We start from the raw sequence: 19,591 nt of genomic DNA, 5'->3' as shown, positions 1-19,591 counted from the left end.
TCCTGACGGGCTGACGGTAGGTGGAATCTGCCCCGGCCAGGTACCTAACACACACCCCAAGGCTTTACAGCACCGTGACACAGCAGCCAGCTATGGAGGTTTTGTGCAACTGCGCCAGGGCCACATGCAAACACTGGCACTGACTGTGACTGTTGCAGGATAAAGTCATACAGACTAACCTCAGTGTTTGCATTTCACATGTAAAAATATACATGTAATATAAACACATAGGTCAACAAATAAAATGAAATAAAGAGACATCGGACAAAGACAAAAAGAAAAACAATAACGATGCAGAAATCTCCACACTCATTGTGATTGTTTAACAAAGTAAAGTCTTCCACAGTCGTGTAAGTCAGATCTCAGATACCATGTGGATGTGGGCCACTTCAGGCAATGATGCAGCACTTCAGGCCTTGTTGTTGGCGTTGAGCCTTTCAATATCAAATTTGGCCCAAATATCCCCCCCAAAAATGTGGGAGTCAGGTTAAAAAAGAAACTGAAAACACGTTCCTTGTTTTCTTTATTTGGTTTCTCTGTTTATTTTGTTTCTCTGTTTATTTGGTTTCTGCTCTTTTCATATCTTTGTTTGTTGCTTGATTGAAATGACTTGTTTTGTGTGGTAGCCGAAGCGGAGTGGAGCTAGTTTGACATAAAATGATCGATACGTTCACACTTCATTCCTCTGACATAAAATATGCATTTAAATTTTTATTAAATTATCAAATGCCAGAATAAACTTTTCATTAATGCATTCATTCAATTCCATTCATGTTCACTCATATTGTTCTTAACTTATCTTTTCCTTTTTTAACAGAGGACCTATATTTGACTCCGGCCCCACTTTTAAAACCAACAGGTAACATCTACACCTCACACACTTTTTATTCACACTGAGCACATTCACCAATATATGCAAACTCCCCCACCTCTGTCTGCACCTTTTCATCATTTATTAATGTGCAACAGAAACTGAAACCTCTCTCCTTCTACACCCTATGAAATATTTACACTCACCTTTCACATGTTTTAACTCTTACTAATGCCAAAACACACACAGCCTAACGATAGCAAAATGTATTTTTAAAACTTTATCAATATACGAACAATTAACACAGATTCCCATAAAACATCTCTCTAGAATGGACACAGTATTCTGTAAGTGGAGACGTATGTTGTATTTTAATGAGTGGGAAACACATAAAATACACAAACACACAAAAGACATATTTTTACTATTATTAGTTATTTCAGGAACTTCATCGTACAGAAAATCGTAAGCAGTTTTCTCTGGTTTTATCTCGGAGCTCATAATATTCATTTTCATTGTGAAGTAGTATTAGTAGTATTGTATTGTACAGTAGGCAAATGCTAAAATGTAGCAGGGTTTTATTCCCAGTGACACATATACGCCTGTTTCCCTTTTACGGTTTAAAAAAGTTCACTCTGTTGGTACATGCTCAACCGTGCTGATTTCACAGGATCTAACCCCCGGAGCTGCGTCAGTCTAGTTCTACTGGTTTGAAACTAATTAAAAAGTTAAACAGACAAGTTGAAAAAGAAAAACCCTGACAAAAACATGTACAGAGTGATTTACTCTTCACCTCCACTGGCTCCACTAATTGATCTGGATTGTAAAGATTTGCAGGAGAACTTGAGGGGGTGAGTCACACATTCTGCTTTACACTGTCACTTGAAATATTCAGTATATAAAGACTTTATTTTAAAAATTCATCCATTACCACAGAATCCCTTTCGCTGAGTCACACTCAGACAGTTTCAGACGTGCTCACCTGGCAGCTGCTAACAACAGCCAGCTCGCTTTTTGTTGGGCTGAGTGACAGAGAAAGAAAAACAGTTACTCGCTCTCTGTTTCCACCCAGATTCTTCTTGCTTGGCGAGAGCTGTTTGAGTTGGCAGCCTGCTGGGGCCAGACGCCGTTCTTTTGAAGTTAGAATACATTTTTTTTTAATGCTCGTCCATCACTCTTGCACCAGAGAGAGGCTCTCGAACTGCAGTCTAATTTAAGGTTGGATTTTCTTTTGTCGAGTTTTTTTTCCCCAAAGTGAGTCTCACCACGGTGTTTGGTTTTGACAGCTGCCCAATTTAGAATAACTGTTTTGGGTGGCTACGCTTTATAGTATCGTATAAACTAAGCTGGGGAATAGTTGGAGATAAAATTAAATCCCTGTCGAATGTGCTCCCAAACCCTGCGCTGCATTGCAGAGAGATAAAGAGACTTTTGTATGTAGTGGGTTTGGTGCAGTGACTCATCTGCAGAGCGTTGTCATGTTGTGCATCTGCTAACTCAGACCTTTTACCACCGCTGACGAGCCGAGCAGCATGTTCTAATCCTCCGACAAAACATAACCAGCAGTCATCTCGGTTCATTTGACCTTTAGTCGCGATAGTTGGCTCAGTTAAGCCTAGAAATAATTTCCTGAATTAGATTTAATGAGAAGTTAATCAGAACTCAGTGACATCCCAGTGAATCAGACTGTGGAAGCTTCATCTCAAACTGGTAATTATGTGGTCTTGCAGATATTGTATCACAGTGGCTCTTGCTGATCATGCAGCCTGTGCATGAGTGACACAATATGTTGTCTCCCTGACATTTCTTTTTAACACCCACTGGCTCTTTTCGGGATCATGTGCGTCAACAAAACGCCAATGTTTTCCTTTCTCCCAGCATGCCTCTCTCTGTCTCTCACTCTCTCTCTGTCAGTCGCCTCCCCCGCTGCTGCTCATTTGTTGAAGCGTCACTTCAAACTCAACAACTCTGAACTACAAGGCCTGCAGGGACCGCAGAGGGGCATTTGGTGAACAGAGCAAATGGCAGACTCCCCACGTGGAATGGATTCGACTCCACTGCCCCACCCACTGGTTGTTGACGCTCACTGCACAAAGGCAATCTGCAGGGGCATGTGGAGCCTGGAGTCCAGAGCATGCCCCTCCTGAGTGTTTTAATCTCACACATTGAGTTTGAAAAAACAACAGAATCTTGATAAAGTTTAAGATAATGCTATGTGTCATGATAAATTCATTGTTTTCCGTCCTTCAGAGGACGCAGTCCATGTTGAAGGAGGCGGCTAAAATGAGAATTAAAAGTATTTCTTATTTCCAACTCTCGTCCAACATAATTTGCAGATTTTGTTTTCTGCTCACTATCGGACTTCTGAAACCTGAACCATTTTCATATAACGGAGGTCTCACTGGGGTTTTTTTATCAGGTCCTCCCCCTTCGGTCTTCTCCATAAAAAGCGTTATGGGCTGTCACATGTTCAAGAAGCTCTGTTGGCACCTGAAAATGAAGTCTTCTTCTTCCTTACAGCAAACTTAGCATGGTTTAATCAAGCATTGCATCCTCCCACTGGTGCATCAATGCCACTGAAGATCAATGAGGGCTCCACACCAAAATCCATGCCACGGGGCAAACTCATACATGTGTGCATACTCTCTGCACACTTTATCCACCAGCAGTTAGACGTACATTCAGTTTCTCCATCTTTTGTTTTCTAACAAATGCTCTCAGCTTTCTCTTCTTTGCTGTTGCACAGTGGTCCTGTATTTAAACTAAACACTAAAACTGTGATTCACTGCTGCTCTCCTTCTCACCACCAGCCAATTTAGATTCTCATTACCACAGCAACCCGCCCCCCTGATGTGGTAATTACTTTATTTTGAAGTCTGGTCACCAGGAAATAGGGGAATGTGGTTAAATCAATTGTTTTATGTGCTGCATCCTTTGTGCTGTGCTTCTCACAGGTCTCCTCTCACAGGCCACATGTTTTATTTATCTGATGGTAACTTCAGCATGATATGACCTCAGACATTAACCTGCTGCCTACACATCGTTTTACTGTCTGAGCTCTGCGGCCTCTTTTCAGAGATAAGTGGACCTGACTGAGATCTGAACTCTCAGATATTTTGTAATCCTTCTCTGGTGTCATGACAGATACACTTCTGAACAATACTCAGCTGTGCAGGTAAAATGAAAGTTTAATGATAAATGTTTTGCCAACACTTATATTCTCAGCCCAGTGACAACAGGCATACGTTATATTTGTGCTGTATGTGGTGTTCTGGCCTCAGCAAGTGGAAAGAACTTTTCAATTAACAGAATTTTATTACCAATTTCCAGAATTGTTCCCGTGCCAGCTGCCGTAATAGATCATTGGTCAGAGACTAATTAATTGCTTCTTATGTCAGAATGTGATAATGCTGTAAAATAATTAAAGAATAACATTCCCTGCCGGTGAACTTACACCAGGAGCAAAGAACACAATGCACTGACTTAATTGCCAAAGCCTTTCCTGCAAATTGTTCTGGGAAATGAACTAATCGCATTTGTTCAGCTTGGTTGCAACTGCCTGCCCTTTTCAAAAAACACAAGATACTATATGTGAGACGACCTAGTGTTGGAACATGTATTTCCCTGGGGTGTCGGGAAAAGATTTAGGGGTTGTTTGTCAAAATCTGAAATAATGTCAAGTATGTGTTAATGTTGATTGACTCTTTGGCATTTCCACAACGTCCTCCCATCAGCCAAATATATTGTGCATTTGCTGAAATGTGACAACAATAGCTGGCAATGATCATTTGCATAATCACCACCTGAAAATGCAAAGTAATATGATTTGTTTTGACTTTAAAACATGAATAAAAACACAGACAGGAGTGTGGTTCTCCTCAGGAGGAGCTTGTACGTGTTGTTAGCTCAAATCTTCCCAAACACTGATGCTATTACAAAATACATTTTTATAGCTATTACAATCATAATTGTTATGTTATGTTTTTACTGAGTTTATCAAATTTCTTTAATGTGTTTAAAACAAATGTTTTGATAGTTCCGTCTCCCATCTGCTAACATAAAGGAGGCAGGGTATATAAACTGCATAGCTGCCAGCCACTAGGGGGCCATCAAGATGATTTGGCTTCTCTTTTGGGAGCTTTGATATCATCAATCTTTACAAACAGTCTAAGCTCAACTAGCGTTAACTTTTATTTTAAACAAGTTGTGAACACAAAGCTCACATATTATCTTTTTCTACAGTTAATATAACATTATAATAGACATTGATACAACACTGTAACATTAGCATTTACTAATAATTGTTTGTTAGTCCGATATCCACTCTGGTCTCCTCTGAACACTGAGCAAAGTATTTGACTGCTGAGATGATTCTGCGTGTGTTTATTAGCTGGTTTCTAACTTTGCCTGCTGTTTGGCACTAGGTGGGTGCTATAGTTTTAAGTTTAAGTTTTATAGTTGGGTGTATGTTGTGAAATGGTAACAAATGCTTCACTCCACCAATGTTGCGTAGACTTCCAAAATCACATCAGCTTTATTAGTCATCAACATCAGCAGTTATTCACATTATCATCCATGGCCTCTGGTTGCCTATACCCTGTAAAGGAACAATGATATGTTTGATTCGGTGCTACCACAGTAAAAATACACTTCACATTCCATTTTAGAGCAAATACAATCCTATGTTTTTAATCTTCTTTGTTGACAGAGTTGCAGAGAAAATGTCCCCCCTCCAGGATTGCAGAAAAAAGCAATTCAACAGCACATCGCTCTCTAGTGAATTTTTTCTATCTGCTCCGGTGTAGTAATTCATCTTTTCCAGAAGCCACCCTCGGAGGAGCTGAAGTAAAAGCTACTGTTTAACAGGAATGAAATGTCTTTTTAAAACAGAGCTGCACTTAATAAGGAACTGTCGGGCAGCATAAGTGCAGATTACTGGCCGATCTGAAAGAATGCTGAAAAACACAGAATGAAAATGGTAGTGTTGTGTGGCAGGTTAGTGTTTTTCTGAGTCACAAATGGACCTATGAAAGGAAATTCAAACTAAATAACCATGTCCTTGCCTTTTTATGTTTTGTAGTAACAGCGTTAGTAGATGTCACAGGGAGTCACGGTGTTGTTTCAGTATGACGTGCTTCTCGCTCTACAAATCGTCCTCCCCAAGTGTTGAGCTGTGCTCCAAACTCACAAAATTAGGGATGTTGAAGTGGGACATGGAGGCACACTCTCTGTCTCTCTTACTCTCCTCCATTAGTCCCATCATAGGTTGGTGGTGTCCCCCAGCTTCCTCAACATCCTCCTCCATATCATCCATGATTCCTCTGGGCTGGTTGCAGGTGCCCTGCTGGGCTACAGCCCCCGTCTGCCTCCCAAACTTCTTATCTTCTGGGTTTTGTTTCCCCTCACCCTGATCCTCCTCGTTGATAAAGAAATGAAAATACGAGCGGGACCCCTCTAGCAGTGGACGAGAGAAGGCCTTTTCATTTTCATCCTGGACACCGCCGAGGTCCACCAGACATCTTCCTGGTTGATGCCGCTTTTCAGCAGACTCTGGATTTCTGTTTAGGGAAGAAGGAAAGAACTAGATTGTGATTGCTGCAGGAAAAGGCTTTGAAAACACGAGGGGCTTTAATGAAACATATGTATGTAGCTGTCGAACCAATCTACTATATAATTCCAGATATCTCTCTCTTTCTGTATTTGAACCATTCATCTTAACACTTGTCTTGTCTATTGTTGAATTTGATGCAATTTGGTCGCACGATAAGTTCAATATTAATAAAATTAGAATAAGGGCCAGTCCTCTGTAGCAGCAGCGGTTGTGACTCATGTGAAGTCTTTCACGACAACTGGTTCTCTGCACTAAGTCGAGCTTCACTGAACCTTGAATAAACAGATGAACAGCAACGATGGTGCAGCTCCAGGGTTCTCAGCAGGTCTTGAATACTGCAGGTCAGTTTCAAAACGAAAGATGCAACCAGCATCACCACATGCCAGGCAAACAGGCATGTTCAGAATGGGTTCTGCACCACTGCTTCAGATTTCTTGTCTTGTTTTTCTCTTTTTCACTGTTTTTGATTCTGCGTCCTGAATAACACACTAAAAGAAAAAAAAAGAATAGCGGGGAAAAGAAATACAGCGAGCCAATAAATTCTCTATTTCTTTTTAGCTTGACCTCAGTGCTAGTCTCAGTCTGACCTTATCAGAGGAACTCCTAAGCAGTTTCCACCATACCTCCGAGCAAAATATCAGCTTATCACAGACGGGTACAACAACATTCAGAAAGCCGTCCAACACAATCTGCCGTCAGAATAGCAAACACATCAGTGGAACTCATCGCAGCACTGCCACTCTGTGCTTCTGTACACGTTGTGTTTATCCTCCAGCCCCGAGTGTCTGAGATTGGAAGTGTAAGGGCTGAATTGCCCTGCACTCCTGCAACAGTGAAATGTGTGGGAAACATGGTTTAATACTCACTCCTGATGTGGAGCTCCGGTCTTCGTGAGCAGCGTGAGCACAAAGAACATGAAGATGACAAACACAGCGAGTCCGACCCAGAAGCCAATGACGATGGAGTCTGAAATGCCAGAGAGGAGAGAATCTTATTACAGCAAATGGTTTCAATCATTGACCCCCATCTGCAGGGGCTCCCACAAGAGCAGAAATAATCTATTACTGTTTGAAAGCAGGCATTCAGGATTTCTAAAATCTAATTGGAAGATGACTCCAGCTTCCTCTGTTGTGCCAATTTTTCTTTTTTCATTAAGTTTTGTTGATCATTACAAGTGGAGTGTAGAGCACCTACCAGTCCAGGTGCTGCAGCATCATGTGTTTATTGACAAGCATGTTTATCACTGCTGAGGCAACATGGACCACAATACATGTAATGCACAGGAACCTTGTTTGCTGACACACAAATACTGAACATGCACTAAGAGGCTCGCCCACACGCGGCAGAAACAATGGCAGGTGAGGCATCGTCTTACATCTGTGCGCCCTGAGTCCCTCAAAAGACACGGGCTCCTCGTCGTCATAATACTCATACTGCCACACGTATTCCCCGCGACGCGCGCTGGTTTGGCTCCGGTTGTGGAGGTCGGACATCTCAACCCCCGGTTTGAACGAACCTTGACACAAGAAAAACACACGACATCAATCCAGCGAGGAAGCTGCTGACAGGGCTCATGTTGCCATTTACGCATCGAAGTTTACAAACCACACAATCTTCCCCCTGGTGTTGGGAACAACTCCACTGTCTTTTGGATTTGGGTATTGCGCAAATCACAACTCCTTGGGTGCTACGTCGTTGTTCCGGGATTTTAAAAACGTACCCAAAATGTGAAGATGAGAGGGGAAATCCATCGTTTCACCGTGACGCAAAAAGTCCCTCCATCCCTCTGAGAGCCCTGGAGGAGAAGCAGCAGCAGCAGCAGCTCAGTGCGCGTCAGCCTCATCCAGCCTCCTCTTCACGACAGGCTCATCCAGAGGGAAACTGGGATTGTTCTTCAGGTGTCATGTCAGGAGTGAGGCTGCTGCTAATAATAAGACATGGATATTCTCCAGTGTGAGGAGGTGTGTCCACTGCAGCAGCTGATTAATCTCCAGGTCTATTTGTATTGAACCCTCATAGATAATTAATGCGTTTAATAAAGAGTCAAGACCTTTGGTTGAATACATACAGGACGGTGGGTTTTTAATGTGGGATGAAAATATTACCACTTCTCATATTCAACGGTCTGGAGGATGTAAGAACATTTTCTACAAACACATCAACATCTTGAACCATGAACCAATAGCAATATAAATTAATATATATTTATATATAACTTGTACATTGTGCAAGGGCAGTGAGGAGAATTATCTTCCTCAGAATATAATAATAGTAAGTTTGGGTGGGTGTCCTCATTAGTTTCACATTAGAAATAATAATAAAAGACCAATCACAGATCTTCTGAAGTTGTTTCCCTCCTCTATGATCATACACCCACTCTTAAAAACCATGCTAATTAATAATACTATTAATTATGCATATCACACCACTTTGTTTGATGAGGGAACAAAAGACATGAATATGACAAAACGATAATCTGGGATGACTCAGTACGGCTCAGTGGCAAAACTCAGAGGAACAAATCACAGATTAACATAATAACACGCAGCTTGATAATAAATAATAAATAAAAAACTGAATCACATATATTCCTTGACTTTAACCTGCTACTGATTTAGTTGTTTTCTGATTAGTTTTTTCTTGTTCCCCAGGATTTCATATATAATGAATTCATGTCAACATTATGTAAAATTACTGATTTTAATGCTAATACAGAAGAGTTCAATGTAGAACATGTGAGTATATAGCACAGACTATATGAGGATCTACTTCCTTCAATGGAGCTAAAATATCTGGTTATGGGTGCCGCCATCTTTAAAGACTATAGTGATTATGGCGTAAAGCCACATGTTCCATCAACTAACATGGAGGAGGTGGAGTTTATGACCTATACCGCAGACAGCCACCAAGAGGGTGATGCAGATTGTTTGGCTTCACTTTTGGGGAGCTGTCATGTCAACCATCTTTATACACAGTCCAACGCCAATGGTCACAGATCCATCAACACCAGAATCACAGGTTCCATTTTTCATGACATTCAGTGAGTGTCAGGAGACTTGGCGGCGCTGTCTGCAATAAAATCAGAGTGTATTTCACAAAGTGTTTATATTGCACGTTACCGACCTGCTGCTGAGGGAAAACCCAAATATATTTTGAGCGTTCGCCGGCATCACCTAAGTTTTGTCGTGACACGTTTGGTGAAACCCCACCATGCACATTTTCATAACCTGCCACCCACCAGGTGCACACATGAATGGAGCCACCATCTGCTGTGGTCAAGCAAGAGGTTCCTGCGAGGCTTCAAACAAAGTGGATTCAACTGAGCAGAGTTTGAAAATGTGTCAGCTAGAGGCAGGAAATGCTTATTAAAATTCAAGCACCACATCACTAAATGAGCCATTTTCATGCCATTGTAAATCTTCACATGAGCGACAGCCTTTATCAGAAGTCATTCATTACTTTACTCTTTGCAGGCATCCATTCATTCACTGGGCCTCCAGCTAAAAGTATTTTTCCCTGAATGAAAACACTTTTTTTTCTCAGTATCTCAGGCCAAAATCTGTCATATGTCCTGTCGCTGCAGCTTCAAGGTGTTTTAATCACAACCCTGTGATCAGACTATAAATTAAACCAACTGAGGGATTTTAATATTCAGCGTCTTACTTCCAAATATTAGACTGTCAGTCTGATGCCACAGTGGAAAACCCAGGACGGTGTTTGGATGCTTTTTAATGTCTCTTCCCAACAGTTTCACAGTGATTTCTATGATATCTGCTCATGGCAACTACAGTAAGCTAAGATTAGCAAAAAACTGTTGCAACAAGCAGCCTTAGTTACCAACCCGAGCTTTAAGGTAACTAAAAACTCGGTTTAGGATTTTGGAAATACACACTTCTTTAGTCTGAAAGGAGCAGGGCATAGAGCAGTGTTATATATATGAGAAATCCAACCGTGAATTAAAGATGATCTGTCTGTTTGTGCTGAATGAGAAACTAGCTCTGTGTGAAAATACTTCTTGTAGCATTAACACATCCAAGCGTATAAATAAATTACAAGTCTGAATCTGGCAGCGTGCCGATGCTACATTTAAACCACCACGAGGAACCTACTTCTCTGCCACCAGCTGACATCAACACCTCCCTCTTGTTTCTCTGCTGCTTCAGTGCTTCAGACAAAAACACAGGTTATAAACATGGATTCCACTCTCCAGCAGATACCTTTACAAAATGTCAGATAAAGATTTATTTCCTCCTGACCCAGTGTTTCTCATCCTCGCAGTGTCAGGGACTGAGTCAGGAGGCTGCACACAGCTCCGCAGCGCCTGTTATCTCAAGGACTTCTTACTGCGGAGAGCTTTTATTCCAGAAGAAGACAGAGGTGCCCAGTTCTAAATCATGTTTAACTCAGTTGACTCAGGGAATTCATCAAGATAAGCAGCAATTAAATCCCCTATTATTCATTTCATGTTCAGGTTTTCTAATGTTTTCACCCTGTGTGTGTACTCAAATAGCCCCTGCTTGCGCTTAGATTTGTTCAAACACGTATGCTTGCACTCAGATATTTTGTTGCTGGAACAGATTTCCATTGCTCCAGCTTCCGCTCACTCGTTGCTTCTCTGAGTGCACGAAGCATCTGTTCTCGGTTTGTCTCCTTTTCTCTTGGGTTTTGGAAAAACATCTAATTTGAAGCATCAAGCATTTTCTGGTGAATATGATTTTTTTTTTCTATTAAAGTTACACTGAAAAATCGCAGTTCAGAGAAGAACAGCGAGGCTTAAATTGTTTACATATTTTTAATGATTCTCACACAGTTTGTATCTTTGAAACAACCTCCCCTGAAGGCAGGATTTTTCTAAATCAGGGGCCACAATTTAGACTGAGGGGCCAGTTATATGTTATATGTCCATGCACAATTCCTGATTCAGATGCACTTTTAAGTCTTTGTCTTTGTGTACTTCAATGAAAAATCGTCATATTTATTGTTCGTATAATAAGCTACTAAAAATACTCCAGAGAGAGCACGGGCACTTGAGGGGCCGATCAGATTTCAGCTAAGGCCAATGGCCCCTGGATCAGCCCCTGCTCCTGGGAGGTTTTTGGGGGCAGCAGTGGGTGTGTTTGTGAGTGCGTTTGTGTTCTTATTTTGATGCTCAGTGATGCATCAGGATTGCTTCTAGCATCTGGCAAATAATCTAGTGGCTGATAGCGTTTGTTGTTTACAGTTTGTGAATAATTTGCTCTAAAAAGCATAAACAGCAAAAGCATGTGTGTCTGGATGCCATGTATAATCATGTGATTTTTCAAAACAAAAATAGAAAAATGTCATCTGATACTGTGTCACATCGCGCAGTAGAAAAAAGGCTGAAAGATAATCACTCGATCACAGATATCAACTCATGTAAAGACGACCTTGAGCTTGCTCTCATCTCTGTTTTCTGTCGTTCATTTGCAGGCCGACGCTGCAGAATTCATTTCCCTTCTGTCGGTTCTGCTTTGGGCCACAGCTTTGTTCTTCTCTAACTGCAGTGTCGTGGTGAGATATTATGCTGCGCTGGAGTCACAGTGAATATTGCGAGAGCTTTGATCAAAAGGAATGTGCGTGGTGGTCGCTGGCAGCTAAACTGTCAAAGTTCTTGTCAGTGAGGATTAAAAACTCCTTGTATCACCAGTATGACTGATATGTGCCAGGAACATAGATGTGCCGTTTCAAACTGAAAATGTTGGGACAATTAGGTCCCGACATTTTCTGGCTTTTCACACATGAACAACACAGCAGGAGCTTGTCCAGGTCTGAGGCGTTTCCAACAACAGGAAACTCTCTAACTTATAACTTTTGCAGCAGAAGGAACATGTTTTGCCTCTGCCCTTTTCAGCAAACGCTCTCGAAACTTGTTCTCTCTCCAAGTCGACATTTTTGTCTGCGTCCAGCTCTTTTCTTTCATACTGAGGTATTGAATTCTTCCAGTTTTATGTCCATTGCATGTTTGAAAAGTCATCAACACGTCTTAGCTGCTTAGCATTAGTGTATTAGCGTTGGTCTCAGGATGAAAACATTTTATTTAAACTGATTTTAACCTACGCTTCACCCTGGTCCATTTGTTTATCAAAAACTAATTCCATTAAACTTGGTGGAGGGATGGAACATGGGCCAAAAAAGAACCCATTAAAGTTTGGTACAGATCCGGACAAAGATATTTGAGAGATTTCTCAGGGGAATAATAAATGGAACTTGATGGAAAAAGAAATGTAGCAGATGTGGTTTCATAAGGAGGTGTAGTTATTACTGGCCACTAGCTGGATGGATTGTGAACTCTTTCAGTTGAACAGGTGAACTTGTTTTTTTTCGACATAATCAGCAGCAGTGGGGCAACAATAGCATCAATATCTGACTCACCACTGCAGGGGCTGTGCACTCAGATGAGGCTGGTAGTGATTGAGATTCAGTGCGGTAACACATTACAGTACGTCTGACAGTTACCCCAGAAAAAAAAACACAGACACAAAAAAGACTCTTAAGAGTAGAATATGTGTCTTTGGCTTCACACTCTTTCACGTGGCTCTGTCTTTGCTCTTGTGAAATGAAAATAGAGGGTTCATGGGCTCTGCATTGTTGCAACATGAAAGGAGTTATTCAACAGAAAGAATGTATTATCCTTGAGTCTTTGTGACTTGACCTTACATTTATAATTATACTTATTTTCTCTTTCTCATATTTACTGACTGTCTCCACTAAGGAGGTTGTATTTTCATGGGCGCTTTTTTGTCTGTTTGTACTTTGAGCAGGATTATGCAAAAATTGTGAGAGGAATGAACATGAAACTTGGTGGAAGGGTGCGGTATGGGTCAGGGAAGGATCCATACAATTTGGGTTCAGATCCATCTTTTAATTCGCAGGAGTGAGTAAAAACTTCTGGATGGATTAACATGAAATGTGGTGGAAGGATACAGTTGTGGTGAGGGAGGAACTTCATGGATCTTGATTAAAAAAACATGGCCTGTTTAGGGCACTGACATTTATGAGTGTAGATCCAAATAAAAATGTACATTTCATAAGTTGACTGTTGGAGGGCGCGATGCACCGAGTCTACTTAATGTTACGTGTTCAGGTTAAAAGACATGCTGCTGGCTGATATATCATTTGCAATGACCTCTAAAAACATAGTATATACTGTATTTATATATTATTATTTTTAATAACTTAGCTAACATAAAACGAGTGCCATTGTAGTTCCATCATATTTCCCATTTGTTCCTTGGTCTGTGCTCATTTTCAGTTGAAGGAGATTTTTTAAAATCTCTCCCACTTCTCACACAGTTCAATTTCTTTCAAGCTGCAAACCCTCGGAGATCCTCTCTCTCGCCTCAGTTATCTAAATTGACTCCCACCAGGAGGTGTTTGTAAGTGGATCAGTGCTGGAGGAGTCTTCCAGCTCAGTTTTATGTCATCGTGAACCCAAAAATCTGTCTGCGTGATATTGAGCAATCATGAAAGTCAGTCAGGAGAAGACAGGGCACTGTCATCTTGACCTTTTTGCTTTGGGATTAAAGTCTCTGCTGTGAGTGTTGGAAGGTCTGGGACTGAAATAAAGCTGGTTGTTGAGAGAAGTGTATATGAACTAATAAGGCACGAGTATTTCCTCTCATATTTACAGTGCATTATTTAATTTGTTTCTTCAGCGGATGGTTTCCAAGGGAACACTCTGGATTTCAGTTGAAGTGGCATCTGGTTCAGTCTGACCCCCTGCACATCTATTTCTCAGTACATAACTCAAAGTTCAGAGGAAAACCACATGAACAGGCACTGCCGTGGTCACGCATGACTTCATCAGAGCATCACATTGAATTAACTGCAACATTTTGTATTTGAGGCACATTTTGAATGATTTTGTACCATGAGCTTATTGAATTTCCGCGACCGGCTGTTCAGGATTTGAATAATAAATAGGGTTTGATGAAACGTCCTCAACTCACCTGAATGCATGAACACGCTCCACCAAGAGGGTTATGTTTTGTCTCAGTGTGTTTGTCTGTTAGTTGGCACGATTGCAGAAAAACAACTGGAGGGATTAAGACAGTAATTGTTGGAAGGCTGTGATATGGATCAGGTAAAGAAAATGTTAAACTTCGGTGTGGATCCGCATCAGAGAACGGATCCAAGAAAATTGTCTTTACTTTCTTTGATATTGTGAGATAAGGCATTTTTAAAAATTTTCCTTAATTTGTCAGAGAATAGTTTGTGGATCTTTATGACAACAATCAGGTTTAGTGGACTGATATTTGAGTGTGTGCAGTTTGGTGCAGCTTGATTAAACACGAGGAAGCTGTTGGGCTCGGTGGACGTACACACTTTACTGTGAGTCATTCTAGGTCAAAATTCCACTCAGTTTTATTTTTACAGCAACAAATCATAATATACAATATCTCAAGGCACTCTACATTGAAGGCCAAGACCCTATAACCCTGGAAATTATAGAGAAACCCAACAGCTCCCACAATGAGCAAGCAAATAAACATTTCCTCTTCGAAATGCAAGTATTCACAATCTGTATTATGTATGTTTTGTCATTATATCCACCGAGGACATTATGTTTTCTTCAGGGTTTAGAGACGAGAAGCAGGTCGTCCTCAATTCGAACACAAACACCTTTTATCGATTAGTCGGTGATGCACAGACTAAAAAGAATTACTGTTTACACCTTCAAATCTTTTTCTTCTCAAAAACCAATAAATTAATAAATGCATTTAAGCTGGAGGCAAGAAGGTGGGATGAGTGAACTCTCTTCTTCCTCCTGTGGTTGCACTGAGGACCATTCTTCTTATTTGTACATGCGTCTCTTTGAATCTGAGACATTACTCACATCTTTAAGGAGGGCAAAGGTCAATGCCACTGTGCCCTGGATTACATTTAATCAACGGTCTTGCATGACCAGAATGCAAAGACTATTATCATGATAACTACCCTCGGTGTGGCCCACAGGCCCCTCGGTAAATTCATTTATTTTCTTCATCATTTCTGCCAAGGACGTTATGTCATCAGCTGCTGTCTTGTGCTTATCTGTTGCTTTTTTATTTGTGAGCATGATTACAAAAACAAGTAAGTGACTGATTTTGGCCAAACTTGAAGGAGAGAGGTGTCAGTTTTCAAAAGGCGGTCTGGATTTAAAAGTTTGTAAGAAACAGAATATCTTGTTTTCTTGTTGTCTCTGTTCTCTGAGTTAATCCTCCAGGCCTCTGCCAAATGAAGACAGATTAAGATCTCATTAAAACAGAGGAGTTCTCCATTTGGAAGATGCTGGGCGACATGTGTGATGCCCAACTGCTGTGTGTTTGGGGAAAGCTGTCAGGGTGTGAAAACGGGGAGGAGATCGTAAATGAGCACAAACAGCTCAAGTTCTCTTGTTTACTCAATCTCTTGACTGACATTCCCTGGTAATAGTCACAATATACAGAAGGTTTAGCAACATTATCACTCAGGTGCGACATTAATTAGATAAATGAAGGTTTTCTGTTATGTTTGTCTTGCGGATAAGACACCCAGCATGTGCCAGGAACATGAGCAAATCCTAAAAATACTGCTAGCACTGGAGCAGAGCATGTTTTCCGCTCCGTGTCACAATGTGCAGCAGCGATCTGAGTCCTTCAAATGAATCTGTACACTGCAGCTTCTCGATTAAAATGTCAAAACTGGTTCAATGCACGAGTCCAGCTAAAAAGATAGAGTGCTAACACACATGGGAGGCGACGTCATGAAGGGCTGCAGCTTCCACATGCATTCATCCAGGAGCATAATAAAATCACTGTGGTGGCTTAATAAGCAAAAATAAAAGGACAAGGTTTTACTGAGCCCATTATTAGAAAATTATGTTATTTGGGGTCGCCTGTTGCCATGGAGAGGGGACATTTGAGTGTAACAGTCTGTGTAAGAGAAGAAGTGTAAATGAACACAAAGGAGGGGATAAGACCTGTTGTCAATTCAGTTCAGTCTTTTGTTTAATCTGCAGAAGGACAAAAAAAACAGATTGTGTCGTATCATTTTTTAAATATTTCCTTGTCTCAAAAACACATCAGCAGCTCATCTGTGTCCCTTTATCTCCGTCTCCTCCTTTCTTTACCTGTTCATGATGAATAAACCAACAAGGGATAATGGCTCTCTCCTGGATCGCCTCTTTGATGAGTGACCTTAATATTCTGTGTGTGGTCGATGATGTGGGACACGTTCGTCTCTGGACCTTGCAGAGAATTTCAATTTGTCTTCATCCAGAAGTGACAGACACATCCCAAACACTGACCCTGCTTTCTGTTTACTTTTCATTCACTCTTTTTGACCTACTTTGCTTTTTTCTCGCTTAACATAAAAGTGATAAAATAACATGAAACTGTTCTGTGATTTAAAATCATAATGGTACAACACTGTATAAAAAGGTCTATTGTTAATGTGTTTGAATAGCAAGAGCATGTGATGAGTCTGTATATGTTTGCAAATGAAGCTCACAGCAGTGCATGGTGAGTCCAGTTAGCAAGGAAGGAAGGAAGGTCAGAGAGAAGAAAAGACAGATGGATGGATGGAAGGAAACAAGGACTGAAGGACGGATGGATGGAGAGATGGTTGAGGGAAGGACAGAGGGAGGGAAGGAAGGAAATAAGGAAGGAAGAAGAAAAGAAAGAAAAGTCTGTGGACCTTATCAGTGTCAAGCTCTGACTGTTCTCTAGAGAACACACACACACACACACACACACACACACACACACATTAGTTTTGAATGACAGCAGGAGAATCTGCTCTCTAACACATACACATAAAAGTTGCATCACATGTTTGCACATATCCCTGCATGTGGCCTCACGCTGCCCCCTACTGGTGCACTGGAAGAAAGCATCACTCCTTTCAATAAATGAATTAATGAATTAAACGATGATGTCTTTCAACACGTAGAATTCCCATAATGCACCCCACGCCCCACACACACATACCCCATCCCCCTGCTAGTGTATGAATGGAGGGCTGGCGCGTGTCAACCCCCCCTCACAGCGCACGAGCCTTCTTCCATCAGCCTCTCAGCGGGCGGCGACAGTCGGGCACGTGTTTCTTCACACCTCTCAGCCCAAATGGCTGCGCACACAGATACCGAGAGGTGAAGAGGTTGAAGAGTTCAATTAGGTTTTTAATTAACGTTTTAATTTAATAAACCAAACTGAACCATCACTCAATTCATTAGACCTCAGTTAATTAAAACCTCCCTGGTACAGACTATAATCAAACCAGCGTGCGCTCAAAGCCTTAACAGCAGCACAGTGGACACAGTGAGCGAGTGCGTAAAGGCCTTTGAAAACTAACACAAGTAAAAACAGAGCTCATCGTTAGAAAACAGTCTCAATCTATAAGGAGAATATAATCGTATGAGTTTAAATCCTACACTCAGGACTGAGGCAGAAAGTGGCCAAATGCTCGGAGTTTGCCAAAGTGTGATTTCGCACCTCACCATCGTGGCGCATGGAAACACTTGGGGACGCGTCAAAGCGCAATTTGGCACCGGCTGCGCGAGGGCTCTGATAAATAGGAGGTTTCCTGGCACTGCAGCCTCACATCCTCTCAGGACTTTACGCAGGACAGACAACCACAAGGAAACCATGGAGACCTTCCCAACTAACGGTGGATTACCTTCTGCTTTTAACGGAGACAATGTCAGCACCCAGCAGTCCGACATGTGGAGACCGTGGACTGGAGAAGACAAACCTGACGCACACAAGGTGGGTTTAGTTCCCTTTTAACTCTTAAAGTCTTTAAATTCAAACATGCATTTTCAATTTTAATGGATAAAAAGTCTAACAAGATAAAAAATTTTTAACTTTCAGATGAATTCCATACATGGAGACCTCTCTGATCCAAAGTCCTCAAAACCTCCTCAATTCGTGCACCCAGTCAAGTAAGTTCTCTTCATTACCCCCCCCCCCCACATTACCATTATTTCTAATGTGCTGCATCCCCCTGTATGCATCGTGTATTGATTATTGTTTCCTCTTGTTATAGGTTGTATTGGCCAAAGTCGAGATGCTTCGATTACCTGTTCCAGGACGCAGAAATGCTCCTGCGCAACTATCCGGTCCAAGCGACCATCTGCGTCTACGAGGACTCCAGCAGCGATGAAGACAGCGACGATGAAGAGGAGGAGATGGACAAGGAGCTGAACTAACTGTCTCCTGCAAAGACTCTCTGAACTGTTCCCTAATGTGACAATTTATTTTATTATTGTTAATTTTATTATTATTATTCTATTTCTCTTAATTTATTCATGTACATATATGTAAATACATCCTCGTTTTGATACTAAGCATGACGCTTTAAATTATTCATTTTCTACCTCATTTGTATTTTGTTGAGCTTTGCAATAAAATGCATAAGAAATTATGTTGATGTCTGGGATCTATTTTTGTATCATGTCAGACTTTAGGGAAACTTGGAATCATATTATCAACTGAATTGAAAACAGATATATTGAGGTGTTATTCTGTTGAGTTTCCTGGGTTTGGATTATTCATTAAAGAGTTTCTAAACTCTGCTCAACACATCCGCCTGTTTAAGGGCTGAACAGCTCTGTTCCCATGGATAAGTGCAAAGTGGTAAAGCCGTCACTTCCTGCCCAGTGTCGCCTGAAGTGTGGAAACTGTTTGACATGTGGAAGGTGCCAATAACAGCAGAGATCTGGACGAAGACAGAGGCAGAGGTGAACGTTCTGTCTGCGTGTGGACCTCCAGTCAAATCATCTTTAAAGGTCCAGTGTGTAAGATGTAGGTGAAAGGGAACAATTGGCAGAAATTGAATGTAAAATAATCCTCATGATGATTTCACTAGTTTGTTTCATCTAAATTGTATGAACTGTAGTTTCCTTTATCCCAGAAAAGACATTTTATATTCAAATACTTTATATTTACATCGAGGGGACCCTCTCTACGGAGGCAGCCATGTTTTTCACATTAGTCCAGACTGGACAAACTAGACACCTTTTGAGTTTTTATGACGACTGAAGCTGCCACAGGTTCTCTCTCATGTTTGGAGGGAGAGGGTGAGGTGAGGGGTGTTCAGCTGCAACATGCAACTTCAACACTAGATATCACAAACTTCTACACACTGAACCTTTAAGACTAATAATAGTTTGGTAAAATCAATATTTT

At 41.2% G+C, this 19,591-nt stretch overlaps 2 protein-coding genes and 1 long non-coding RNA gene across 4 annotated transcripts; 2 read left to right on the top strand and 1 right to left on the bottom strand.

Moving 5' to 3' along the window:
* The first annotated feature begins 1,358 nt into the window (after positions 1-1,358).
* LOC138405519 (uncharacterized) lies at positions 1,359-3,124 on the top strand. The gene is made up of 2 exons (XR_011239284.1): positions 1,359-1,662; positions 2,690-3,124. It is a non-coding gene; the product is annotated as an uncharacterized lncRNA (long non-coding RNA).
* A 134-nt stretch (positions 3,125-3,258) lies between these two features.
* LOC109636038 (melanocortin-2 receptor accessory protein 2A-like) lies at positions 3,259-10,144 on the bottom strand. 2 transcript variants are annotated; one of them, XM_020097534.2, is made up of 4 exons: positions 8,143-10,144; positions 7,798-7,938; positions 7,289-7,388; positions 3,259-6,369 (listed from the first exon to the last, which is right to left on the bottom strand). In XM_020097534.2, exons 1-4 carry the CDS (start codon positions 8,171-8,173, stop codon positions 5,955-5,957), a joined length of 687 nt encoding a protein of 228 aa, XP_019953093.2. In that variant the 5' UTR covers positions 8,174-10,144; the 3' UTR covers positions 3,259-5,954. The 2 variants fall into 2 exon arrangements, with proteins under 2 accessions (XP_019953093.2, XP_019953094.2); XM_020097535.2 differs by having other exon boundaries at positions 8,028-10,141.
* A 7,052-nt stretch (positions 10,145-17,196) lies between these two features.
* LOC109636039 (protein ripply2-like) lies at positions 17,197-18,817 on the top strand. The gene is given in 4 exon segments (XM_020097536.2): positions 17,197-17,949; positions 17,952-18,169; positions 18,275-18,345; positions 18,450-18,817. Coding segments are annotated over 4 exon segments (489 nt in total). The 5' UTR covers positions 17,197-17,912; the 3' UTR covers positions 18,613-18,817.
* The last annotated feature ends 774 nt before the right edge of the window (positions 18,818-19,591 follow it).

Source organism: Paralichthys olivaceus, chromosome 19 (assembly GCF_024713975.1).
Source record: "Paralichthys olivaceus isolate ysfri-2021 chromosome 19, ASM2471397v2, whole genome shotgun sequence".
Lineage (NCBI taxonomy): Eukaryota > Metazoa > Chordata > Actinopteri > Pleuronectiformes > Paralichthyidae > Paralichthys > Paralichthys olivaceus.
The sequence above is the reverse complement of the archived record's forward strand: the minus strand, read 5'-3'. Positions and strand labels throughout refer to the sequence as shown.

What these genes read in the sequence shown, in the direction of transcription:
- LOC109636038 (XM_020097534.2), bottom strand. Translation starts at nt 8,173, where the DNA reads ATGGATTTCCCCTCTCATCTTCACATTTTGG. An exon ending in CTCTCATCTTCACATTTTGG is followed by an intron (nt 7,939 to 8,142) that starts GTACGTTTTTAA and finishes TCTTGTGTCAAG; the next exon opens with GTTCGTTCAAACCGGGGGTT. An exon ending in GGGACTCAGGGCGCACAGAT is followed by an intron (nt 7,389 to 7,797) that starts GTAAGACGATGC and finishes CTGGCATTTCAG; the next exon opens with ACTCCATCGTCATTGGCTTC.